Here is a 26,954-nt window from a genome sequence, read left to right as displayed (position 1 = left end):
CCCTCTTAAAAGTGATTCTAAATACTATTGCTGTAAACTGCTTTCTAAGTGATACTTTGTTATTTGCAAATGCTGTTTTTCATTATATTGTTTCCCCCTTGAATGGAGGCGAACTGAGTCTGAGGACCCGTGCCAGCCTCTGCCATATGCTGTTTGCTCACAGATGATGCGGCTGCTGTGGGGAGGCAGGGATGATGTTTCTGTAGTAGTGCTGTGGCTGCTGTGAGCACAGTCACAACAGAGCTCGAGTCAAACACAGCTACAGCAAGTGTGCCGAGGGTGTGGGAGCTGGACTTCAGGCACAACGTGACAATAACTTCTGAAATAAGTTGGGTGGAGGCAGAATTCCTTCCAGGCATGACCAGGTCACTGACTGTCAAGAAATTAATCACCTCTAGGTCACTTCAGCTTCAGAAGTTAGACAAACTCGACAGAGGGAAGGAGCGCGGAAACATTCGGCGCAAGAGCATCTCATTAAGAGGTAAGTGGCTAACAGAGGTAAAGAATAAACAGAGTAATATTCCGCTCAGTTCTGATCAATCCTTGCTACTGTTGGGAAGGGTTGGGTATGTTCACACTAGCAAACAGTAAAGAAAGTAATATTAAAAAAGAAGTCAAGTTCTGAACTTTAACTGCAGTTGTATCATTTGTTATATAGGCTGGGGTGGTGCTCCTTTTCCACCAGCGAGGTGGTAAACAGCCAGGCTTACTTCATGGGCGAGGGCATCTGCGTTCTCCTGTGAAATATTATAAAAGTTAGTTACACTGGTGTCAGCGTGAGAAGGTTCAAGCAAATATGTGATGTTAAGGCAAGTGTTCTCCTGCAGATGCTGTGCTCCCTATATTGCTCTGTCATCCCGAGGTGTTTTGCCCAGGGAGGTGGTGGAATCACTGTTCCTGGAAGTTTAAAAAACACACAGATGTGGTGCTTAGGGACACGGTTTAGTGGTAGATGTGGCAGTGTTAGGTTAATGGTTGGACTTGATGCTCTCAAAGGTCTTTTTCAACCTAAATGATTCTATGATTCTATAACATCACTTAGTTTCCCAAATCTAGCCGCCTGTTAAGTGTGGTTAAATGTAAGCACACTTTCCCTCCATCATCCAGTGCTAAGCAGAAGGTTGTTTAACAGAAACAGATCTACTTAATAGGCAAGTTGTTTAAGCACTGACCTGTGTGTCCGCTTCAGCATATATTCTAACTACATCTTCTGTTCCTGATGGACGGACAAATGCTCGTGATAGTTTGTACTTCTTTACAAGTGCATCGATTTTATCCTGTAGTCCTGGAGGTGTAACCGCACGCCTTTCTGCATCTGTTGTGTCAATAACTCGCCTGTCTGCAACCTGCAGCATCAGAAACAGCCAATTTATTTGCAACTGAGCTGTATCATGAGAGGAGAATGAAAAAGGTCACGGGTAAGACAGAACTTCAGGTTTTGATGTGTTGCACTGCCTAAATAAGAGCTCAGTTTGGGAGTTCCCTGCTCAACTTAAACACTTTGGGATCCCTGCTCAGCTACTGCTCTGTGTGTATTAACCAATCCCTGACAGGACGTGGCTGCTTGGTTTGGAAAAAGGGTCAGTTCTGAACATGCCACCTTGGTCAGCCTCTGAACTGAAGCCACAGCTGCTCCTAGGAGATCAGAAAGCTTAAACTCCTCTGGTTAATTTACTGCCCAGAGCTCCCTTACTCTGTCTAACAGAATGCTACCATGTGGGAGCCTGTTCTGCTCAAGCTCTTTGCCTAAATATTGGAGAAAATAAAGTAGTAAGAGCTTGAATATTCAAGTTACACACAGTGGCACGGCAAGAAAAATCCAGTGGCCCAGCAGGCAGGGAAAAAAATAGGATTTTTCTAATTTAAAAGTAAAGCAAGAGATAAGTTAAAACTTGAACAGTTCTGGTCAGGTTTTTCCATTTAACAAAGACAGCTGTTATTTCATCATTTGTATAAGTTGTATTTTGATTTTAGTCCAAGTGAGATTCTGGTCCCTTCTCAGGGTGGTTTTGGGGGTTGTTTGGCCTACTTCTGACTTTTAATGGGGTGTTTCAGCTTTAAAATAAAGCTTTATCTTAGAAAGGCAAGAGATGGTCACAGCAGCACCCCAAGAGACTGCTGCAACCTGAGCCAGTGTGGTGTGTAACTCACCTCAATTTTGAGCAGCCGGTTTGGAAGGTCCGTGTAAAGAGCGTCCCACTGTTGCACAGTCAAACCTTTCAAAGCCAGGATTGCTTCGATAACCAGCATGTCTGAGATGGCATCACCAACTGTCTGTTAACGGGAAGGGAAAAGACAATGGAGCAGTCAACCGTGAAGAAACAAAGGCACGATTTGATCAGCAAGCTTCCAGATGAAGAGGGTGAAAATGCAGCCAGGCTGACTTCCCTCAGTCTGGGTAGCTGAGGGGGGCTGGCTTGTTTTGAGGGGTGGTGGTCATTTGCTTTTACTTCCTGACCCTGTGGTGTAGGTGTACAGCTCTGCCAAGGGCAAGGGCTAGCTCTCACCTCTCTTAAGGAGGACTGGCACCTCACCTTTGTTCTGGGCTCAGGATGCTTAAAGCCAGCCCGTGAAGTATGACTTGGCGCTGCCCCAGATGAATAACATCTGTGCAAAGACAGGGCGTCCCAGGGCTGCGTGGACACAGGCACTGGACCACCCCCATCCTCCCATACTGGGTAAGTCAGTGAAAAACATCAGGTGAAAGACTACTTGCTGTTGGATCATGAACAAGTCACGTCCTGTAACTAGGTGCCCATACTATCTCAGTCCCTTTTCAGGCCCTGAAGCCAAAAGACTGCACCAGATAATATTTTCTCATGAGTAGATGCAGAATGCTTTTATCTTTTTCTAAAGACGACTCTTTCTGCCCTTTTTTATCTTGACCCCTTCTATCGTGGCACCCTCCTTCCTGCTCGAGCAGTCCCTGGCAGTAGCCTGACAGGTACTCACAAACAGGGTTAGCCCCATGACTGTCAACTTAGTGATTTGTTTCTCTCAGTTTTTACCTGGTTAATCAGGTCAATCATGTTTTCAAGCACCTTTGCTGCTTCTCTTTTCTCGTCATCTTTCTCTTCTTTTGCCAGTTCTCTTATATTAGTTTCAGCAGCTTTACTAAATAATATCTAGATTAAAAAGAGGAGAGCTCGTCAAGATCAGCCCGCATCAAACTGGGATACATGCAGCCATGAGAAAAAAAAAAATTTACCAATTACGCCCAAATAACCATCATTAATGTTTCCTACCATGAATTCCCATCCCCCCGTAAAACACAGAGAACAGGGTGGCGACACTATGATAAAGACAGAAAGGGGAAAAAAGTCTGTTCTCAAATAAGGAGAGAAAAGTCTTGCTTATAAATGTAAGCAGGGAGTGAAAAGCCCTCCTTTCTCTAGGTAATCCAACAATTTTTTTGTACGTATTGGCTGCTGTTATGCATTACATGCTCATACTTACTGTACCGTGTCCGTTTGCCTCAAAATAAACCCCAACATCAAACTCCTGGGCCTTGTGATGCAAGTGTTTCACTCCTGTTTTGACACAGTGCACAGGTACCTGCAGCCCAAGGAGATGCAGAGAACGTACACAGTGTTACAGGCTCTCCTCAGTGCACCCAGGCAGGCTGTTACAATCTAACCTGTGTTTCACTGCTCCTGCCTCCCCAGAGCTAAAATTATCCACTGTTTCTGCAAACCCGATTACAAAAAGATGATTTAATTTTATTCAAGTGGAAGTAAAGGCTGTTTTTTTAAAATAAAAAAACAAAACCTCAAACAAAGAAAAACCTAATTCATTTTACGGCTTCAAGGAGCATACTAGATTTTCTATCCAAATTGAAATAATACTTTAGCTCTATTTCTGTAGCAAACAACATTTAGCCTTGTTGCAGAGAATAAAACAACCAGTCTCGAGGTATCAAGGGACCTTTACCAACTCGCTTCATTGCAAAGCCATAAAGTCCTCAACTTGTTCCAGAAGTAACAAGGGATTTTGTTTAGCTTTTGTCACACTTTAAAAACAAAAACTAGTAAAAGCAGATCAGAACTTCTTCAGCTTTGCTCTCTTGCATCTGCTCTACCACCAAGAATTTAGTCACTACTGCAGGTTTGAAAGAGTCATTTATTTTTCCCAAGTTTTAAGTTTTCCTAGCAACTGTATATTACAGTACCGTTTATTTTTAAGGTAAACAACATTTGCAAAAAATTAACAGGAAAAAAAAAAAGTGGAGAATACCTTCAGTGTTTCCTCAAGGTAGCGTGTTGAACTACCATTGGCGTATGCTGTCTGTACCACTGCCATCCTTAAGGTCTGTCCCACCTGAGCAAACCAAGGTGCAAAGTGCTTTACTGTCCGAGAGGCACAGAGCCAGACAAGTAGGACAAATGGAAGGACAGTCAGAATTATTAAACATATGTTCTCCAAACACTTAAAACTCCTGGGCATCAAAGGATGGCACCAGCTCACAAAGAACTTCTATATGTTTTAGACAACACAAATTCTGTTCAAGTCTTTGTATAACATGTTTTTTGTGGCTGGTTTGAAGCAGCTCCCCAGGCTAAGGCTTTTTCAGGCTTGGTAAGCTCAGTGCACTGGCCAGGCACGTGGCATTACGTGAGCAGCAAAATCAAAGCTTCCAGTGCAAAGCAAGCAAAGGCTGGTGGCAAACACAAGTTTTCCTCACTGGCCAGCCTCTCTGCCACAGTGCAAGAAATGAGCTGGTCTCTAAGAAAACAAAACCAGGATGCCTTGTCTTGGTTTAGTATCATAGACACCAAGCCTAAGAGGACATCCGAAAAACAAAAGCTTTTTCTCTCTATCCCCTGTGGGGAAAGGACGCTATGCAGCCATTAGCGGTTTTGGAATGATGACACATAACCCCCTTGACTGTCACAACCAAGTTCTCATGCAAAAGAAATTCCCAACCTTTATAAATCTTTAGAGAAATGGTGAGGAAAGGACTGCACCCAAAATTAATGGAAGATACAGAAACAAAGAGAATGGAATATCAATACTTTGTACACTGCAACGGGAGAAGTTCTCTCCCACCAAGAAAAAGTTCCAGGTTAAAATGTCAGTGCTCAAATTTTTATTTGCAGTGTGGAAGTAACACCCTTGTAAAAACAACATTTTTGGCCATACCAATGAGGTACAGGACTGATCTCTTTTTAAACTGGGTTCACTTCAGGTCAATGTAGAGAGACCGCATATGTACAAACTAACACAGCTTCCTTAAGGCTATTTTACACTTTACAAATTAAAGTGTCAGCATCCATTTCATATGTTAAGAGTTACCTTGACAAGAAGTTCTTTAAGGAAGATACTAATTAAAGTTGCTATTTTATCTCCATCCAATAGGTGAAAATGGCCAGCTGCATCCTTATAGTAATAAACAATTCTATCTGCATCGCCATCAAATGAGCAGCATCTCTCATTGGGCTTCATGTCTAGCCCTAGTGCACACAGTTACAAACACAAGTTATAGACAGCAAAAAACACAGAACGTTTAAATTAGTCCCAGTGTGGATCTCATGCAGAAATCAGCTCTGTGCAGTCACACACACAAAACTAATGCTCTGAAACAGACATTGCTTTTACTAAGACACTTGCAACAGGGAAACTGTATTGAATGGCAACTGAAAAGTATATATTCAGATCAAAAATATATGTACTAATATAAAAAATGCAGGTTCTCTAATCATTTATTATGCTACGCTTTCTCCCCAGCTGTCCCAGAACTACTGTGTCTAGTCACATCTCTAAATTTCGCAAATAAGCACTGAATGTCAGTTATGGCACAACGTTAAAAAGCTTGCAGCAGAATACCCTCCCCTTTTCTCACGCACCGAGCACACCAAGCCGCATACATCACCCACAGACCAAGCTGAATGGCTTTGCCCCTGCAGCGCAGCAGAGAAAGCCAGTTGCAGAGTGGTACCCAGGGGCCTGCCTGACGTGAGTGGCAGCTGGCTGACCTCGGTTGGACACCCTTACTGCTCCTCTGAGCGGGGCCATGGCACGCTGCGCACCCCTGGGTCTGGAAGCAAACCGTGCTGGGGCAGAGGAGGGCTCCAGAGCCATGGCACCTGCATTTCCTGGCACATAGCAGGCCCACTGCACACTCTCGGTATAACACTACTACATACTTCACCCTCCAAGACACATGGGAATTAACTATTTGTCCCTTGCATCAAAAATGCTTTTCTTCAGGAAATATTTCAGGCACGTTTAATTTTATTCCACTCCCACTTGACAGACCTGCACCTCCTTTTCGCTTCCTTTCACACAGGAGACACACTTGCCTAATGCAAGACAAGCACGCACCCTCATGCCTGCAAAGCCACCACTGAAGTGCAATTACAACAGGAGGTGGCACCTAAATCCCACCATCGAAAAAAACCAACTCCACTCCAAATCAACCATCACCAGGATTTCTCAGAGCGGTACAAAAACCATAAAAGTGGATCTGTTGGCTATAAAATACCTCATATTTACTTAGCTTGATAATCGATTTATATAACAATGTAGGTAGCGCATAAGGAGTACCTGCCTCAAAAACATTCCAGGCTTAATGCCAATAAAGCGATAACTAGGAAGAAGTCACAGTCTGACACAGCAACGCCACACAAAAATGAACTGCTCTTTTATTAAGGTACATCTGGCTTTTCTTTAAGATGTCAGACTCGTTAACCTCAGAACCTGTTTCTCAGAGACTGCAGCTGACCATTCCCTAGGCTAATTTCAGATGCCACCAGGAACGCAGCAGGGAGATCCAAAGGACATGCTGCACCCTGCAACCCCTTCTTGGAAAAAAAAACATTTTATCACACAAGCAGACAAGGAAAACTGGCCCACCTTGCTGACACCTTGTCCTTCAGAGCACAGGAAACTACATCACAAAACTGGCCTGTGTCTTCTCCTGCGTGCCTACAGCGATAGAGGACAATACATCCCACTGCCATAGAGCTCCCCGAGCTAAAGCATGAGGTAATGGCAACTGCAACATTTAACAGGTTGAGACTCCCTATGCCTTTAAACAGGAAGCTGTTGCCACTTAACACTTCAGAGAAATCAAATAATTTACTTCAGTGAATGATTAGGAAATCACGTTTTCTTTTCAGAGCATATCCCCGCACAGAAACGACCAAGGAGTCTCCCCTCAGTCCCAGTCTAAAACCAGGATCCAGATGTGACACAAGCATCCATCCCTGGCAGGGACTGCTGCTGTGCTGCTCCTCCCCTTTCTGCATTTCTCCAGCACGCAAAGCAGCGTGGCAAGAGGGAAACACCACCATAACTTGGTGTTCAGATTTGGCTAGCAGCTGCAACAGGTTGTCAAATAGAGAACCCTTTTAGCCTCAAATAACCTAATATCCAAACTAGCCTGCTCCCTCAGTTCAAGGATTTCCTTTTATGCACTCTGCAGGAAATTGGTTGAAATGATTTTCTTACTGGTTTATGTCAATCAGTCTGCTGGCACCAAGCTTAATTACACCAGCTCTTCCTCAGGAACCCAGGAAAGTGTCTGCAGCCCCAGCCCACAATGTAAATCCTTCTTGATAACACAAAGGGAAGTAAAATAAACAACAGTAAGCCAGTCTGGACTGATCTTTGGACACCACCAACTTAACATTCCGACTGGATTGTCGCACATACTTCAGCCAGTCAGAGATACACCGTACTCGTCCAAACAATCCAGACTAACATAAACTAGCGATGCCCCAAACCCAGCCGTATAATTCTCTCTTTCCATTGCACAAGCAGAACCATTCATGCGGTCACTGAGTAATAAACAGAGAGCTCACCTTACCTGAAGGTGATATGCCATTGCTAGACCCTACGCTTTCAGATCTGGAGAAGAGATAAAAGGATATAAAACTGACTACGTACCTCTAGGCGGTTTCTGGTGAACTTTCACAAAATCTGCACCACACAAGTGATTGAGTTTCTCCTTGGTTCCATCGTTATATAAGTGAATTAGCACCTCCTTTGGAAAGTAGGGCTTCATTTCTGATAGTTTCAGGGCTCCTATTCCATTGGCACAGTCAATCTTCAGGTACCTCTGACTCTCTCCAGAGCTGGGAGACTTAGCACAAGGGAAGAAGGGGGCAAGTGAACTCATACCCTAGTGAAACCACACCTAGAGACATGCTGACTTTGAAACTTCAGACCCAAACAGGCTAACAAACAGAGGATACTCATTTTGTACGTTTGCATGAAGACGACAACACCTTAGTATTCACCTGTTTTATCAGTTCCGTAAAAGCTTTGGATAGTTTTTCATAATAACCTTCCAGCGTTGCTCTCCCATACTGCCCTTGGGTATTCTGACAGCGGACCATGTAATGTAGCTGTGGTGTTGTCATCAGACCATAATCTAGCATAAAATGAAAGCCACAATATTCAGAAACAGAATACTGAATTAATTCCTCCTTAAAAATTATACAGTATTTGCTATTCTACAATAAACAGACAAATGCATGAAATTCTTCAAGTTCTCTTATGAAAAGATGAACCCCCTCCCACCCCCCACCTTGCATTAAAGCCATACAACTACCCTGAAAGATCATAACAAGCAAAAATGGAAATAGTGTCTGGGCTACTGCCATAAGTCTACATAACAGAATTACATTTACATAAAAACTTGAAATCAGACTAGAACTGAAGAACTTTAACATACCATGGTACTGACCACCTAGAACGAAGATACCATCTATTACTGACTGTGCAAGTTTCTCACTGCTTGGCCTGGAAAACAACAAATACAACTGATAACCTTTGCATAAGACACTTCTGCATGGATTTGGGATGGAAGCACAACGTGGAAGACGACTCCACAAGCTTCCTGCCAGTAGACTTAGATTCAATATGAAGAAAACCATACCTTTTTTCTATTGTAGGTGCCTCCCAATAAAGAAGTTTGAAAGCCACCAGCCCAGAGAATTGCAAAGACAAGTAAACTGCTGAATATATGTGGATGTCACACACTATCCACAAAAAAAACCCAATCACCAACCCCACAATAAAGCATCCTGTTCAGAAACAGTGCTAGGAAGTTCTCACAACTATCAGGGAAGCTAATATAGGAACAGCACTGGAAGAAATGTATTTATTTCTATGATCATAAATTAACAGGTAGCAGACTAGGCATAAAAAAAAAAATAAATACATAATCTGCCCGCAGAAGGCTAAACATCCAAAAGTATGCATGAACAAAATGTTGGCACTTCCATACAAGCAGCATACCTCTACAGCATTTTGTAATTACCTGGTGTCTCTACCAATAAAAAGTGAAGCATCTTCGTGCTGGTTCACTGCTGCTTTTTGGCAGATCTCAGTCATTATTTTCTGTAATTCTCCCTCCTCTGCATTTGCTAGTTGTGTGGCATACTCTTCCCAGGAAGGGTGCAGCATTTCTCCAAGAGGATCAACCAGCTTTACACCATTATCTTCCTTAGAAGAAAAAAGAACACAAGGCAGTAAGCCTTAAAGTAGGAAACAGATGTTTCTAAGAGAGAAAGACAGCCAACACGTGGTTCAATCACATTTCTTCTTCAAACACGGAGCACTTCTGGGAAGCAATCACTTAGCTGTTTATTTTAACCTCCAACAAGCCCAAAAAACTAACGTAAAGAGCACATTAAGTAACCAACACTTCCCCCCTTACAGTTTTGGTATGAAAATTAATTTGACATTAAAACAACATAAGGGGAATTTCTAATAACCTGCAACACTCCACAGTGATTTGTAATTTGTAATTTTGATTTGTAATTTCCGTGTCTCCTTACTTTTAAAACCCACAGATTTTGCACAAAGATTCACCTGTTCTCAAGGGCACTCCTAGCTTGCCAACATGACAAATTTTCTACATTGCAGCATTTCCACAGGAGAGAAAAATATGCTTGTGTATACAGGGAAAAGTAACTTCAAACTTGCTGGAGATGGTATTTATGGGGAGCAGGCTAAACATATCCTTTAAGCAGGTCCAAGTGCCTTCAAGGTCTGGTCTCTCAGTACCGTGAAGAGCTTTGATTCCACTGGACGGATCGCATCTACTTTCTTTTTAAAGAAAAGGTTGTTCTTACCTCAGGATTGTGAGATGCTGTAACCATGATGCCAATAGTAGATACCACAGCCTTAGACCGGAGAACGGCCAGCAAGCCCATGCGGAACATGACGTGATCAAGCTGTTCAGCCCTGGCACGAAATCCAGCGGTGCCATAATGAAGAGTAAGTCCGGCGGGTTTAGGATGTAATGCTGAGTATTTTTTAAGGGCTTCAGCATCCATTTCTAGAGAAGGAAGTAACACAGATGCGAGTGAGAAGACCTCAGGTCATTATAATTAGTTTCATATTTTGCACTTTAATTTTTAAGTCCACGGAGATCTTAAAACCATTCCTATCAACCCCCCTGGTGGGAATGCAAGGGGGGGCGATCCATGAAGGAGCCCCTACATGCCCAGCACAGCACTCGATAAACAAAGCCCCACCAGATTTCACCAGATCACGAAGGGATGACGTGATCCAGGTGAGGAGAGCCACGGTTCTCACCCGGCCGGACCCAGGGAACCTAACGAAGTTATCGCACGGGGCTGGCCACTCGCACCGCACGTTAGCCACCCAACGCCCAGCCACGACGCCGGATATTAACTGTTGAGCTCAAAAGCAGCTTGCCCTGCCTCTCGAGCCCTTGCAGCCGCAGGAAAAGCCCCAGCAGCGTCACCCGGATGCTTCACTCGGGCGGCGGCTCTGCTAAGGCGCTGCACGGACCCAGGGCGCTGCCAGCGCCACGGCTCCACCCCGCCCCGGGCACCCGAGGGGCCGGCAGCCGCCGGGCCGGGGAGGGACACCCCTAGCGCACGAGCGGCTCCAGCAGCCGCCTCCCTGCGCGGCTGAGGACCGCGGCGCCCGCGCAGCACCGCCACCCGGGCCCACCGTGCGGGACCGGAGCCCCGACGGACCCCGACCCCGGGAGGAGCCGCCCGCGCTCACCCTCCGCCGCGCGCGCCCCTTCCGCCACGGCCGCGGCCACGCCCCCAGGCCGCGCCCGCCCAATGGCAGCGCGCTGGGCGGGCACGCAACCGCCACGTGGCGCCCGCGCCGCGCCCACTCGTGCGCTGGAGCCGGAGCGGCGGCCGCGGGCCCCACCGTACGGCAGCGTAGCCCCCAGGCGGAGTCCGGAGCTGAGGCGAAGACCGGGCGTGTTCGAGAGCCTGTCCGTGACGGGCTCAGCTCCCGGTGACACTGAGTCTTGCACAATGTCACACACGGGACAGCCCGCCGTGGCTGCCCGCGCACACCAGCGTGGCGCCTCCTGCTGACCGGCTCGGCACGGCGCTGCCGTGTCCGTGGGGCACCGGGCGGTGCCACCCGCCCCGGGGTGCCAGCAGGGCCCGACGGTGTTTTATTCCCCGCCTCAGCGGCGCTTCCGAGCTCCCTGAGGCCGCTCGCCCGCGCCAGGCCCCGCAGCGGGCGCCGTGCTTCCCGCCAGGCGCTCGGGAGGGGCTGCGCCGAGGGAGCTGAGCTCGGGCGGGAGCCTCAGGCCGGGCGAGTGGCCGCCTGGCCCCGCCGCACCGAGCGCGCGTGCGCGTCACCACCACCCCCCCACCCCCCCCCGCGGCTCGCGCAGCGGCCGTTCGGCGGCGGTCGACGGTGACACGTGCCGCTCCCTCGCCTCAGCGGCCCCCGCCGGCGGGGTGGGGGTGCGCGGCGCGAGCCGCCGTACCGGTTCCGCTCCGCTCCGGCAGCCCCGGCCGGGTTGCTGACGCGCATGCGCGGCCGGCGCTGGCGGGCGGCGCCGCGTCCCCCTCCCCGGGAGAACCGTGTGCTCGTTCCGGCTCCCAACGGCCCCGGGGCTCGCCCCCGGCGCCCGGCCGTCCCTCCCGCAGCCTGGCCGTGGAGCGCGGCCGTGAGGGGCTGACGCGTGAGCGCTCCGTACTCGGCCGAGCCTGGTCAGATTCCGCCCTCAGAGCTCGGGGCCGCTCCCGGCGGAGGGACCGGCTGCCGGCGAGCTGCGACACCCCGGGCGGGACCAGGCCGCGGGCGGCAGGTGCGTATGGAGGGCACGGCGGCGGAGGTCACGGTGAAAGAATGCCTGGAGCTCCAGCTGCTGGAGGTGGAAATGCTCCTTTCGATGTTTCCCCAAAAAGGTGAAATAGATCTGGACGAGGGTGCGGTGTCTGGCGTGCGGCGCTACCTGAGAAACGCTGGAGGAGCTCTGCCCCCGCAGCTCCGGTACTCGGTCGCGGTTGATGTAGGGGAGGCAAAGGTGAGACCTTCCGCGCAGATGTGCTCATGTATGTTTTCGTTACGGCTTGTGCGCATACTTAAAAACTCTGCCCCCCAAAAAGGAAGAAACCACCAAATTTCTGTTGGATGTTTCAAAAGCTGACAGTAACAAAAAAGTCTTAGGTTTTGTTATTTATTTATTATTTACATATCTGGCCTGTCTTGGGACAAGAAGGGCTCATAGAGTTGCAGATAGCAATAGACAACTGACATCAGTGGCACACAACATCCACAAGCACTTGGCTAGGGTTCTGTTTACATGAGGGTTGTTAGTTTACTAGCTTACAAAGGTGTGTTACAAAGGCAGTGCTCCCTGCATGAGAATACATACGCTGGACTTAACACTAATCTAGCAAAACTGTCCTATTAATTCTCCCTTCCAGCCCATGCCACGTGTACTAACATTCATTGATCTGTATCTGAAATACAGTACTGTAAAAATAGCTCCAAATGGCAGAATACTATTAAGAAGAGTCACACAAACACTGAAACAAAATCAGCCTATGAATGGGGAAACAAAACATACAGTATAAGGACTTGCAGTAGTTTATCTGATTGAAGAAAAGGTTATATATGACCGCTACGTGATGTAAATACCTTGTGTAGAGAACATGGGTCTGCGTGTATAATAATGCAGTGACTGAAAACTGAGAACAAACTCAACCTAGAAGCCATTTTCTTCAGAATAAGGATAATTAAGCATTACAGCAATTTACTGGGTAACAAGGTGGCCTCATGATTATTTGGAAACTGAGGTATAAGCTTAGGTATCTTCCTAAAATGCAATCTTTCACCAGCCTTCAGAGAAGTTTTATGAACTGTGCAGGATAGGCTATGCAGGAAGAACTTTTTTTTTTTTTTTTCCCCATGGCAGTTTGTCAAGGAAGTTGGAAACATCATCAGTCATTTCACAATTAACTTCTTTCTGCAGGACTAATCATATGACTGTGTATTGTAGTGAACGTCCCCTAATGGTATACAGGAGCCTCTCCTGCTGTTGGACCAGAGGCAGGGTTCCATTTCCAAAGAACTGTTTGGTGTTCTTTGGAAAAGGTGCTCCATTTGAAAACACCGTAAGAGAAATCAAGAGAAATTCAACAGCCCAGGATTTATAGGAGATTACGATAGATAATCTAGAGGTTTCCCTCACCTAAAATGCACATAAATCCTTTTCCCCCCTATAATCCTGAGAATGCTTCCTCTGTTAGGGTGAATGCTTGCTTAAAATAATAATAATACTGCATAGAATCATAGAATGGTTTGAGTTGGAAGGGACCTTAAAGATCATCTAGTTCCAACCCCCTGCCATGTGCCTCTGTATACAGTATATAATCATATACGCAATCATAAACACTGTTTCATGTAACTCCTGGCCTTGTTTTCCTGGGGTAGATCCAGCAACTGTGCCAAATTCATTGATCAGATGTGCATTTGGCAAGAGACAAGGTTCTCTAAAGCCACTTGCCCCTTGACTCTGGCAAACTCTTAGTTTATCGCTGTAGCAACACGGAGCACTTACTGATAACACACACTAGAACTATCCCTGGAAGGTAACTGCATACCTTCTTTGAAGCCACAGAGCTATTTCTAACAGCAGAAGAGAACAACCTTGATAACATTAGACATGCTGGGAAAAGTTAGAGCACAGTGCAGCAAAAGAAAAGGAGCAGACAAAAGAATGAGTTATGGGGACAGAAGGAAAGTGGAAGTAGTTCTAGTCTTCAGGATGTTGCGATCTTAATTACATCTCATTATTTGCCTTTGACAGCCAAGAAAAATCTACCATGTCTTTCAGTAGCTGCAGAATTCATTTTCTTTCTGTGTGTCTCCTGTTCTTAAGGTAAAAGTGGATTTGCAAGTACAGCTGCCTCATATGTATCCACACGTAGCTCCTCAGCTTTTTGCAAGATCAAACGCACTGCACAGACAGCAACAGTCGCAGCTCAACGCTCGTCTCGCTTCTCACATCAGCTCTTTGGATTCAGGTGAGCTGCACATATATGAAGCTGTGCAATGGGTTAAAGACAACAGCCTGCCTTACCTGGAAAACAGTAAGATCTTTTCTGAAAGCGCTTCAAAAGAAGTCGTAGTTAAAGGAACATTGCATCGCATGTGGATCTACAGCCATCATATATATAGGCAGGAACTGAGGAAAAAGATTTTTGACTGTGCAAAGACGTTAAATCTGACAGGCTTCTGCCTAACAGGGAAACCTGGCGTCATCTGTGTGGAGGGGCTCCAGGAAAACTGTGAAGAGTTCTGGCGTGTTATTAGGTATCCCAACTGGAAGCATATTTCGTGCAAGCATGTGGAGAATATAGAAACAGAGGGAAGCATTGATAATCTTCGTCTCTTTCATGCTTTTGAAGACCTACAGTTTCAGGCACATGGTGATTATGGCCTGAGGAATGACTATCACATGGATCTTGGCCAGTTCTTAGAATTCCTGAAACAACATCAGAGTGGACACATTTTTCAGATTTTATTCGGTGTGGAAGGCAAACTTTCAGACAAATAAGAAACTGTGTAAGGAGTTTTGGACAGCAGGAGGTGATGCTAACATTGAAATATTGCGCCTTATAGCTACTGTGAAAAGGGAAACTGTTTAACATGTGAGAAGAAAAGATCAAGTAGTTAATCTTAGCTTCTGTTCTGAATTGCCACATTTTTGAGAGACATTTACTTTCTGAGACCCTAAAATTGGCATTTGTCACTATGAGCCACGGCTCCAAGTGCTTGCAAGGTGATAAACACCCCACACATATGCTGAATTACACACTTCTGTCTCCTTATCTGTTCCGTGCTGTGCAGACCTGTAAGTTAACTTCTGCATACAGCTGTGGGATACCAAAGTGGCTGCAGTCACAGATTAACATGGTTTCCAATACAGAAGCACACCCAGCTCAAGGAAATCTCACTGCTACATTCATGCAGTGTCTTTTACTGCTTCACAAAGCATCTGCTCTCACTTCATTCAAGTAATCCATGAAATGCAAAGGCTTGTGTCCAACCACAGGGCCAAGCTTTGCTTTTAAATAAAGGGTGGGGGGAAACAGAAAGAAGCCCACATCACTGCATCTCTTGCATGCTTTGGGTAAATTCTATCACCAATACCACCATTTTCACAATCCTCTTTCCTGTGATCTGATTATGGTTTGGTTATGTTAATAGTAGTTTTTCAGCTGCTCAGCTCATGGCATTTTATATTTACATTGTTAGGCCAAACACCTTGGAAATGAAAATGTGTAGGATGAGACAAAGTTTAGTGTTTCCTCTGTTTTCCCCCTACATTACAAAAGGAAATACATGTACAATATAGGAAAATGAAAATATAGATACATTATGCATTAAATAAAAATACACATAACTTTTCCAATCTTTCCTGCGTCAAATTAATACAGAGAGACAATTTTCTAGCAACCTGTAACAGGAAATTATATTAATGGCTCACTAGGCAGTGCTTTTCTACAGGGCAGTACGCTGAGTGTGTATTTAGATAGTGAATTGCAATTCAGTCTTCCAATCTAGAATGGATTATCATATTTAAATGTCAGCAGTGAAATACGTAGATGAAGAACGCTACTGAGAAGTCCCCAGTAGCTTACTGCCTTCCACTTCGTCACTGAGCACCATAATGTGAAAACTGCTAGTGAGCAATAAAAGCAGACTTACTGTTGAGCTGTTCACATCTAAAACCCAGGCTATTTTGACAGCAGCTATTTCAAGACCGTATTTCAGTACACTCAGGTAACAACTACAAAAATAACAGGTATTACTCTATTTCAAGTAACACACAAGGAAATGTTTGAATACTTTTCTCATAATAGCAATATATTGAAATACAGAGGATGGCAGTGTGTCTGGTTGCTCAGTGATGAGTAGTATATGCTCCTTCGCTGTGGTAGGTGTCTTGTTTGTATGATCGCAATTTTGGCCAAAAGCACAGTAAAGCACAGCTTCCCATTACACAGTGAGGGAGCAAGTGCCTCTCCTCTTTGTGAATTCAGGACCTGTGGTCTGCAGCTGTGGCAGAGCTGAGGGGCTGGCCAAACAGTTAATTTTTTGGTTTTGCAGAGGTAATCACTATAGCATGATAAATGAAAATGTTCAAGTACACTTTGTTTCCAGAACTGTCCAGAAAGTATATTCACATTTTTCTGGGAGTGATAATTCTGTAACAACTGATAATCCTTTTTGTTTTGGTTTGTTTTTTTTGAACATTGATGTATGAGCACAGATTCTACACAATCATGACTCAAACACAGTAAAATAATTTGCGTTCAGTCCTGTGGAGAAGTTGCCAAATAATAAACTTCTTCCTTTAAAGTGGCAAAACAAACTGGCTTAGAAGTAGGCCTTATCCGTAAGATTTCAACCAGAAGGAAACTGGAAGGGCAACAGTAGCATAGGTCAGAAATTCTGTGCAGGAGAACAGTCAAACAATTGGGAGTTAGAGCTGTCTAAAGCTTTATTCTGAGCACAAGTTTTGTTTATTTTTTCTAAAGGAGGAAAATGCTGATAGTACCATCCAATCATGTACCCTCCTAAGGAAAACCACAGACTCATGACTTGTGTTTCTGGAAATGTTAATTATGAATCCAGAATAATGCAGGTCATGAGTAGGATCCCTGGATGCTTCCGGTGAGGTTTGCAGAGGTAATCTCTTTTTTTGTAGAAGAATAAGGGTCACTGTCGGGCATCACTGTCGATAACTGGTTGACAGATGAGAAAGGGTAAAAGAAGTTAGAATGTATCTTGAGTTGAAATTAGTGTGTAAAGGAGTATAGTCAGCATGCTGAATTATTAATGAAGTTGTAAAAACTGAAGAATTGCTGAAGAAATTGAGGTAACCAGATCATTCAAATAGTAGTAAGGGAGATAAATAATAAATATTGAAGAATTAATAAAATGTGTTTTCTCCCCCCATAATGATGGACACTCTTCCTCATAACAATTAGTCATTTAGGAGACCTTAGCTGGGTGATTCAGGAGTTCTTTTTCAAAACTTTATCACATACGATGTGTTTCTAAAAATACATTGGTCTCGGTACTACCGGAATTCATTTGGTTTAATACGTAAAAAACCTGCCACTAGCCAGATAACTGATGTTTGTAAAAAAATACTTGGTCAAAAAGAAGCCTATTCCTAGCATTTTGGTGCGCCCTTGTGAAGAACAGAGTCCCAGCACTTCCACGAACTTGGGGCCAAACAATTGCAGCATATCGGAACAGCAGTTATCTTGGTGGGGGAATGAAATCTCTGATCGTCACAGGACTTTAGCTTAGATAAGTAATGTAAAAATATTCTAATTAGATGTAAACAAAAGGTTCTGCAGGTTCAGTTCTTGTTAGAAAATTTTCATTACTCCACACAGGAGTGACCAATAAGGCTTTTCTTTGGAGGAAAATGTTCTAACTTTACTGTTGTTTACAATTTTGTCGTTTTTTTTTAAAATCATTGCTTGACGATTTATGCAAATTACATTGTGACCTGTAATGGATTAAACAGTCATCACATGCATTTCTTAATTTTCCATGGTACCATTTGTCTACTTAAATTCTCATTGACAAAACTCAAGATAATGACCACTTACTTCAGTAACAAAGGGTAGGATAATCTCACTGAAAATATCCATCAACCAAACAACACAAATCTATTTCTCAGATTAGTTTTTATTTTCTGGTGTATAATTATTATGATTTCTTGATCTGAGTTTCTAACCAAATATTACAATTTAGAAAAAGTTTTCTGCATCTTAAAAAATTAGCTATTCTTAGGCTTCCTAGGCAGAAGTGTTCTGAACATTTTAATGCTTTTTAACTACTGATAGTTTGTTTCTTCTTCATTAAATATTTACAGTTTCACTTTCATGGCTTCTTCAGGCCAGGCGTAGGAGTCAGCTACAAAGCTGCTGTAATCGGTACTGTAAACCTGAGAGCGAACGAAGGCTTCTAGGTCCTTGGGCTGAGGGTAGGTGGAGGCCGTGTTATTCCTGTAGGCTTCTTCTGCGATCTAGAAGAATTAGATTAAAATCCTAATTACTACTGATAACTTTTTGAGTGCATTTAACAGGATTTTAAATGCCGTTTAAGTTTTTAATGCTGTAAAAAAGGAATTAGTTACAAAGCAAGGTAAGACTTCAGCTTCTCTGGTGCTGACAGTCACCTATATTCCCACTGGATCCGGGCTAGTATACAGTGGGTAAGACTAGGAACAGGATGATGTTTGCGTTTAAGTGAGTCTGACTCATGCTAGTTTTGAACAGAATTAATGTCTTTGCTGTTACAAATACAGTGCTCCTCCTTGTCCAGTAATATCTGGGCTTTTATTGTGCAGCAGTAGATAAAATATTCCACAAAACCCAAGCACTGAGATACAATTTCTGCTTTTCCATTATCAGGTTTCCCTGCTTTACCATCTCCATCCAAAGCCCTGTAAGAGAAGTGTGATTTGTTCAAAGGCTCCATGCTCCCTGCATATTAGTTTATTATTTGCTGTAGTTTGATAATATATTTCTTAAAGGTAAACTCATGAGAAAAAAATTAGTCCTACACTGTGCACAGGTTTAATTCTAGAAATGGTTGAGGGAGGAAATAAGAATATTTGCTTGCTTTCTCCTCACCCAGACCATGCCACACTGCATCAATTACGCGTTGTATAATTGCACATACACAATGTATAATAAGCACAAGTATAGCTGCAACAAAAATGAAGTTTAGAAGGGGTTGGAGTGCACTCAACGCATCAAAGTAGCCTCTCACATCTGAAGAACACCTGCTTGAGAAATGAGTATCTTTAGACTGGACAGTCATCTGTGAAACAAAAGAAGTTTGACAGACTTGTTTTATGCAGCAGCACTCTTTGGAAAGATCTGCTTCAAACTGTATTTGTCAAACAGACAAATGCTCCTACTTTTGAATAAAAGGAAGACAATCTCCTTACTGATGTCTTTAGTTCTCTTTAAAACGTCAATGGTTTAGCTTGGTGAGAAGCTGAGACCTCAGATTAATGTATTTAGACTTCCTTTCTAGGATTAATCTGAAGCCCAACCTGATTTGACTGAGAAGCGCTTCAGGTGTTTATGGAAGAGTTTATCTTCAGGTCTGTATGCATAATCATCACGGTTGAATAAGGTGTGAATTTATACCCCACATTTGGTTTTCAAAAAAATTTTGACCATATTCCTCCCCTGGCCATCTCTAAACCTCTTGTGCTATATGAGCCAGAATAGGTATTTGCAGGAATAGAATTTCAACAGAGATCAGGCAGAAAGAATCATTTGGTAACATTTTTCCTTTTTTTGTATTTGCCAGATTTGTATTATGTCAAACACGCGGGCAGTTTGATTTTGCCTAAGGAATCTAGGTAACACTTTGGCATCTACAGAACGGAATTATTACTTGACTTGGAAGACAGGAATTCTGAAAAGGATTTATTTTTTTTCCTAATATACGGAATAATTAAACCAGGGAAACTGTTTCATGCATGAGGGCTCCTTGTTCTTCTTTCAAAAGAATATGCAGTAAGTGGAATTATTCAGTAAGTGGAATTATTCACAGTAAGGTGACCAAAAGAGAAAACAATAATTGGAGCAAGAAAGGTCATAGAAGACCAGCAAAATAACCCCGTAAAATGCTGGGGAAAAAAACCCCTAAAAATCAGAATAAGGGGAGAACTGGGATAAATTTATTATTTGAAAGCTTCCTTTTCTCTGCAGGGCAGCAAAATTTCTTGGGAAATTGCAGGTTTAGGTCAGTTACTGAAAAATCCATCTGCATCAGCTCTGTATTTGCCAGTAAAGACCAACCAACCGACCAACCTCTGACCCAAACCTGAGCCATAAACAAACAGCATCCCCCGCAGTTAGTTATTTTGATAGGGCAGAGTAAGGATGGGACAAAAGGGAATAGTGCCTGGACACAGGGTAACATTTACTCTCTTGACAGGCAACTGATAATTATGAAGAGCCAAAAGCCTTCAGCTGTGCAGCTCACGGGACCGTAAGCCTGGGGACTTGGTCCTACCTGGTGGACAGGACAGTTGGGGCTCTACAGACACAAACACTCCCTATAGTTCAGTATCTTTCCTTCTTGTTTTTGGATTACATTTACATTTTATGAATTTAAATTTCATTTTGAAAGCGCTACTTCTCCAAGACTGATTGACGTAACCCAGCTTCAACTTCTGTAAAGGTTTCAGTTGATCAAATCAAACGCTCAATTACGTAGAGAGCATGGGAAGAAAATTACTCACCCTCACAGCAATTTTCAGTGACACGTGCTGAATAGTGACTAACGGAGGGTACAGACGACCTTCCTGTAAATTCTCCTCTGAAACTTGCTGAGCTATTACCTAGAAATAAAGAAGACATGTTTAACTTGAAATGCAGGTGCAGCTGTAACTTTATTAGACAGTGAACTCACCTTAAGCAAAGAAATTGCTCTGCTTTGGCAATTCACACAGATACTGCTTAATCCACACAGGCAGCGTTTTTTACAACCACTCTTATCATTAGGAGTAGCTAAACAAGAGCTAGAAATTTAGGGAGTTATGCCCTTTTCTCAGACAGTTAAGACTTACTCAAGTCTTGAATAAATCCATGACACACATAAACTAGCAAATAGTTCGCTGTGAGAAATAAAATCCAGCCATCAATTGTAGTTGGGTCAAAGACTTCTAAAATTAAAGAATCACTGGTTATGCTGAGAGTTGTCAAGTCATCCTGTGCAGAGAACAGAGCTGAAACCCTTCAGTGTAAAATGCTTTTTTTATTTTTTTTTATTCATTACTGGTGGCTGAGCAGGTTTGTGGCGTGTCCAGCTCACACATCCAGCCTGTATGAGATTGTAAAAGTAAGTATGGTCAACCACAGAACAAAGTAAAATAAAATAAAGATTATCCAGGGTCTTTCAAAGCCCTGCTGATCACTGCAGTCAAGATTTAGAAACAGGAGGTCTAATGTTAAATTCTGGCTTGCTGGGACAGAAAAAAACATGTTGGTAGAAAATGCCTGTCCGCTGTACTTGAAAGCCACAGTGGGTCTGTCATCTCAACCATATCAAGTAACTGAAGAAGAAACTATTTTGCTCTCTGCTTGAGTTTTCACCACGCTGACCAGGGGAAACAAGGAACGATACAGAAGTTCCGATGCACATCTGAGAGGAGCATCTCCTCTGTGGCTTGAATATTTTTGCTTGCTCTTCCTAGCAAGATTGGAAATGTTTTGTTGTCATTTCCAGCAGTGAACAGACTAGGAAGGCATAGCAAGCTGGAGAAGTTGGTTTTTACTATTTACTCATTGGTCATATGAAAAGCCTTCTATTACCATGAGGTGTGAGGAGATTCTCCGCAGAGTGAGGAGAGACACCGCTTGCACTGTCTGTTATGGGCTTATTTCATGAGCTTCCTCTATTCCTGCAACAGGTACCTTTTAAGAAGCAAAGGGTCCCGGGGACGCCTTTGGGTCTAATGATATTTCTGCTGTCATTAGCTAAAATCTGTTTGTCATTTGGGGATCTGAAATAGAAAACAGCCTTTCACGGTCATCCAGGTTGGAATTCACTGAGCCTGAGAATCAGCTGATGCCAGTTCGCTAACTTGTGTTCTACCTTGTAATCTCTTCGGTGGACTCAAAAGTTTTTGTTTCTTTAACTGCCCACCTTTGTACCTTCTAGGGAGCTGCTAGTTAGAACCAAATCTAAATATCTTCTAAGCAAACTAAGCACAAAATTAATTTATTAAAAGTGGTCTGACCTTATGCAGTTTCTAATAGCTACCTTCACTAACATTCTTTACTACATTTATCAAAACAAATTATTAAAAAACGTTAAGAGAGATTTGCCTCAGCAGAATCCAAATTTCTATTTTCTCTATCTTGCTTTAGGACAGAAAGGAAATTACTCTGGGGAGGGGAGGTCAGTTGCCCTTTGAATAGCTGGGAACACGCAATGGTCACAAGGAAAGAGGTTCTTTGTACAGTGCAAGCTCGTACTTGTTAAGTCTGTTACAGTTTATAAGCAGTTTCTATGGATATTTAGTACATTAGGCTTGCTCCTGGGGTGTATCCTTCCATCTAGTTTTATCTGAAAGGAAACCAGTCCCCCTCTCCCCACAAGACCATGCCACACTGTGGACCACGGTGGACTATGTAGGGACACCAGGGAGATGTGCTCTGGAAGACCATTCTGACGCAAAATAGAAGAGTGATGTAGAGGCACCCTTAATGTTCCAGTCAGGAGAAATGATACATCTTTGTGCAATTGCAGCTTAGATAATAGAAGGTTAGAACCAAATCATGGACTGATCCAGGAGTGGACACTACTGTGTGATGTGACCTGTAGGGGTGCTCCGTGGATGGAAGGAAAACTCGGGTCTGGTTAGCATCTGGTGGAGGCAGGTATGAGCCATTAAGAGGTTCTGAAAACACCAGGAAGTCCAGGAAACACTGTGAAATGAAATTGTTAACAAGGCTCAAAGAGAAAGCAAGAAGTGCTCTTTTGAGGGAACATACTAGGAAGATACGTGAAATGGAGCACAAACTGCTTCCTGTTGCATGTGTGAACTAGGACTTGCATACGTTACTTGCAAACAACTAGGACTGCATCAGAAGAGATGCCTGGCTATCATCAACTCACCCCCTTTCTAGCAGAACTAGGTAAATAGGGTGAATTAAAGAGAAAGCACCGTAGTAACTCCAGGTTCAAAGAGAACCAGCGTTCTCTTCTGCAATCCACCCAGCACGCTGGTAGGTGTAGCAAGTTTTCCCATTCAGAGTGGGAATGCTAACAAGAGCAACAAGAGATTACACTCCTGTTGAGCATAACAAGTAAAGGAAAAATACTTGTTTACATTTTAATCTGCTGTTGAGAAATACAACAGAGGCAAAAACACACTAGGGGGAGCTAAGGCAATGTAAAATCTAGGTTTTCTTTCCATAATAGTAACTAGGTTATTTAAAAACGATACGCAGCCCTTTGATAAAACAATATGTACATCTGAATGTGTAAAAGAGGAGCTTACAACATGAGATTTCTGCTGTTAACAGTTTAATGGGGCTCTGAAGGAAAGATAAAATCTTAAGAAATCAACAGCAAGCAAGTTGCTGTTAGCGTAATGCATCACTGAAACAAAAAGGTTTAGGAGCAGAGTATTTTATATTTTGTGGTGGGGTTGATAGAAAGCAAGCCACCAAACGTTTTGGTAGTGCTCGAAGTCGGAAAGGTAGCAAGCTTAATATATAGATGCCATGATATTCCTTCTGACATATCCTATGACAGCATTAAAAACTATGCAAAAACACAGAAACAAGCATTTTCAAAGAGAATGACACCTTCTTCACGTGATCTCTGGAAAAATATTCCTTGAGAACATCAGTTCAGTGGCAGGGGAAAAAACAATTAATCAAGATTTGTAATTATTACGAAAATAAGAGGCAATACAGAAAATAAAATTATACTAATGTATAAATCTACAAAGTAACACTGCTTTGAACAGTGTGCATTTTTGCTCCACCTGCTTCAAACAAGAATGGGATAGAATCATGAGGGGTATAAAGAATAACAAGGATGATCACAAGGTTATTTTTTGTACGAGGAGATAAAATATAATAAAATGGACTTGGGAGGGAAGAAAAAAAAAAGACGACAAATAAAATACAAAAGACAACTGAAGCTGAACGTTTGAACATTTCTTATGGCACTATAGGGAACCCAAATCATCAGAGAGTAGAAAATCATACGAGAAAGTTTCTTTTTGCACAGAACTCATAATTAAATTGTGACACTAATTGCCAATAGATGTTCAAATGTATAAACATGTCTAAAAAGCCACTAGGCTCGTTTATGAAAGAGAAATCCATACAGGGATAAAACTTCCAGTGCAGAAAGGCCATATAGTACAGGCTGCCAGCAGCTGAGAAGCCATTTCAGCAGAAGGATCACTCTGTATTTTCCCTCTTATTTATCCTCTTTTCCTCACCTTCTGCTACTAATTACTTTCACAGGAAGATACTGAGCTGTTTGGATCTTAGGTCCAACCCAGTATGGCTATTTTTATGTTTTCAATTTTAATTAAGTTTTTAATAGAAAAAATATCTAAGTATGGCTATTTTTATGTTTTCAATTTTAATTAAGTTTTTAATAGAAAAATTATCTAAGCCTTATTGCAGAACCTAAATGAAAGGCAGACAAGACAGGAGAAATGCCATAAAGCAAATCGGGCCATCTTGGCTTTTGGAGGATGTATTCTCTGTAATGAAAAGATCTAACAGGATTATTTCTGGATTAATTTCACTGTAGGTCACACATGCCAACAATATTTCATTATTTCATAATTCTCCGTCCCTTTTGTTGTGTTTGTTAGGACTTAGAAGAATAGGTAATGTCCCTTGTCATCACAGAGCAATCGCCTACAATTAAGAGGTATTACAGCCCACAGTACCTTAGATTTATCGTCCAAAATCAAAGTTACATTCTATTTTACTTGGCAGGAAGAAAAGAACACTGAAATTAGAATTTATTGTAGTTACAGTATGTTATTTGTGACTTTTATCAGATTTAACAGGAGAAGTGAAGTGGCAAAGCAAGAAGACAGGAGGTGCAGGCATGCAGCCTGGGCTGCTTAATTTTTATACTTTCTTTTTTCAGGTAAGATACCACTACGGTCTGAGAAGGTCCCTCTGTCTAAAATGCATGTTTTGGGGCTTTAAATTTTGCAGCATCTTGAGTGCTTCCATCTCAAATGGAGAATACTAACCACTATTCTAAAACCCACATGAAACTATTTTGATTTTATCCTTCCATTAAAATAGCCAAGGAAACAAAACAAACGGCGCTTTTGCTTTTGCTTTGTACTGTAATTTCAGCTAAGGGCTTACGCAGCCCTTCCAGCCTTCACACCCCTGACACCTCTTCTGGCAAAGACTTCTCTGAAATCCGTCAGTTGTCATCTTGCTTGGTAAGTGGCTGTAGCTCACCCAAGCCCCAGTCACACACTGTCTCCTCTCACAGAAGCAAGGAAACCAGATGTGAATGCTCTTAGCTCCAGCCGTAAGGCAAGTAGCTATCCATTGAACTTGCTGCCAATAGAGAGCTTCTATGCAAGAAAAAAAAAATAATACATTTTTACGTGTCAAACATTTCTAGGGATTTTACTAGAGGGAGGCAATTGTGTAGCAAAGCCTTTACCAAAAAAACAGAAGAGTCAGGAGAGAACCTCTACCTCAAGAGAGAATTTAAAAGCTTCCCTGCAAATTCTGATACCATTTTACTTCCCTGACTGTTAAGTTTCTTTGTTCAGTTACATTTCTTTGTTCAGAACAGATTTTGTTCTTAATAGACTGCCACTTGAAACACAGTTCAATCCACATATATGAGGCCTTTCATCCATCAGCACTCTCTATATAGGAACCATTTCACCCAAACCAAAATGAAGCAACTTCTAGAATGAAATAAGACAACTGTTTAACACAGCAGTTTAGACCAGCAAGTGAGGATCACTGTATCCAACTGAAATTACAGGGGAGGATTTAAAAGGAGGATATAATTACCCGAAGACTTATGAGATGGATCATTGCCCTCCTAAGATGGTTAAAGCCAGTGGAGACAGTCTGGACTTTTTACTAATTTTAAAGATGGAAACTGTGAATGTCTGTCTTATAGAGGGCAAGCTGCTGGCAAACTTTTTTAAAGATGCCACAGTACGCACCTTAAAAAAACCTTCCAAAATCCAGCAAGAGCAGCATGCAAGTGCCCACCCTTTAAGAAAGCTTCATATGACAGGCTGCCGGTCATAGGATCATGTTGCCTATCAGTTGCCTCTGAGTGATTGTAAAGGACCATTTTTTCCCCTTTAATCCACGAAGAGGACACAAGAAGCAAGAATATGCACTGCAATATCCCTTGGGGAAACTGCAAGAGTTGAGTCAGGCATTCTCACTTCTGCTAACTGGCATAGCTTTTATTTTCCTTTTTTTTTTTTCTTTTTTTTTTGGTAATTGTTCCACAATAATTGCTAATTTAATTGCTTTAAGGCTTCCCCTGTGGGTTACTTACATTACCCATGTATTCCCAAGTGTACTTACACAGCTTCTTTGAAGATCAAGATGCTGCACTTTCATGAAGTTCTGTGGATGGTAATTGGTATGAACTGGACCGGGTAGAAATTACTACTGAAATGAACCTAGGTCAGTTAGAGTTAACTTAGTAAACTGAGGGTAGCCTTCTTCCTTATTTCTGTACCCTTTAAAAAACCCAGAAAGCATCAGGCTTTTAACGACTGTGGATGGACATGGTCAGACCATCGTGCACTGCTTAGGGCTCCCTCTGAGCAGGATGAGCTTGGGAACACATTCTTGGGAGGTAAGTAGCCAGCAGCTTCAGCAGGGACAACCTCCACCACTCTGGATAGAAGGAAGCTGAGTCTATGAGGCTCATTATGTTGATCTTGGAGCCAGCCAAGAGCAGAACCAATGGAGGCAACGGAGGAGACAGGAACCCCAGGAAGGAGCAGGAAGAGGAGAAGGAAAGGGTCAGAGCCAGGAGTGGTAAGGGTGCAATGGCACTATAGCAGATGGGGAGCAGAGATGCTGGACCCAGAAAAGCACAGAAAATTACAGTTTTGTTAAGTGAGAAACAGCTACAGAAAGATGGACTTACCGTTTGGAGAGATT

At 43.1% G+C, this 26,954-nt stretch overlaps 3 protein-coding genes across 8 annotated transcripts in view; 1 reads left to right on the top strand and 2 right to left on the bottom strand.

The window, feature by feature from the left end:
* Positions 1–614: 614 nt before the first annotated feature.
* Positions 615–11,746, bottom strand: PGM3 (phosphoglucomutase 3). 4 transcript variants are annotated; one of them, XM_080389486.1, is made up of 13 exons: positions 11,723–11,746; positions 10,083–10,288; positions 9,266–9,450; positions 8,678–8,745; positions 8,241–8,374; positions 7,888–8,083; positions 5,293–5,450; positions 4,234–4,317; positions 3,457–3,555; positions 3,009–3,125; positions 2,152–2,274; positions 1,173–1,346; positions 615–737 (listed from the first exon to the last, which is right to left on the bottom strand). In XM_080389486.1, the coding sequence occupies exons 2-13, from the start codon at positions 10,284–10,286 to the stop codon at positions 651–653; spliced, it is 1,629 nt and encodes a 542-aa protein (XP_080245612.1). In that variant the 5' UTR covers positions 10,287–10,288; positions 11,723–11,746; the 3' UTR covers positions 615–650. The 4 variants fall into 4 exon arrangements, with proteins under 4 accessions (XP_080245612.1, XP_080245613.1, XP_080245611.1 ...); XM_080389487.1 differs by lacking the exon at positions 11,723–11,746 and adding an exon at positions 10,990–11,040; XM_080389485.1 differs by lacking the exon at positions 11,723–11,746 and adding an exon at positions 10,549–10,905.
* A 160-nt stretch (positions 11,747–11,906) lies between these two features.
* RWDD2A (RWD domain containing 2A) lies at positions 11,907–15,656 on the top strand. 3 transcript variants are annotated; one of them, XM_080389497.1, is made up of 2 exons: positions 11,907–12,265; positions 14,126–15,656. In XM_080389497.1, exons 1-2 carry the CDS (start codon positions 12,053–12,055, stop codon positions 14,801–14,803), a joined length of 891 nt encoding a protein of 296 aa, XP_080245623.1. In that variant the 5' UTR covers positions 11,907–12,052; the 3' UTR covers positions 14,804–15,656. The 3 variants fall into 3 exon arrangements, with proteins under 3 accessions (XP_080245623.1, XP_080245625.1, XP_080245624.1); XM_080389499.1 differs by having other exon boundaries at positions 14,090–15,656; XM_080389498.1 differs by having other exon boundaries at positions 12,258–12,390.
* A 2,282-nt stretch (positions 15,657–17,938) lies between these two features.
* The window catches only part of ME1 (malic enzyme 1), a 187,657-nt gene continuing 178,641 nt past the window's right edge, over positions 17,939–26,954 (bottom strand). Inside the window, exons 13-14 of the mRNA XM_080389484.1 lie at positions 20,540–20,638; positions 17,939–18,298 (exon numbers count right to left, since the gene is read on the bottom strand). Of these exons, the coding sequence (XP_080245610.1) occupies positions 18,140–18,298; positions 20,540–20,638 (258 nt within the window). The 3' untranslated portion in view covers positions 17,939–18,139. The remainder of the gene's footprint in view (positions 18,299–20,539; positions 20,639–26,954) is intronic.

The sequence above is a fragment of the Falco punctatus genome (assembly GCF_963210335.1).
Source record: "Falco punctatus genome assembly, chromosome: 5".
Taxonomy (NCBI): domain Eukaryota; kingdom Metazoa; phylum Chordata; class Aves; order Falconiformes; family Falconidae; genus Falco; species Falco punctatus.
The sequence above is the reverse complement of the archived record's forward strand: the minus strand, read 5'-3'. Positions and strand labels throughout refer to the sequence as shown.

Coding starts and splice junctions, on each gene's coding strand:
- RWDD2A (XM_080389499.1), top strand. CDS start 12,053: ATGGAGGGCACGGCGGCGGAGGTCACGGTGAAAGAATGCCTGGAGCTC. Junction 12,266..14,089: donor TTGATGTAGGGGAGGCAAAG/GTGAGACCTTCC, acceptor CAGTAGCTGCAG/AATTCATTTTCTTTCTGTGT.
- PGM3 (XM_080389486.1), bottom strand. CDS start 10,286: ATGGATGCTGAAGCCCTTAAAAAATACTCAGCATTACATCCTAAACCC. Junction 3,556..4,233: donor ACCTTGAGGAAACACTGAAG/GTATTCTCCACT, acceptor CTTGGGCTGCAG/GTACCTGTGCACTGTGTCAA. Junction 1,347..2,151: donor ACCGGCTGCTCAAAATTGAG/GTGAGTTACACA, acceptor CTGATGCTGCAG/GTTGCAGACAGGCGAGTTAT.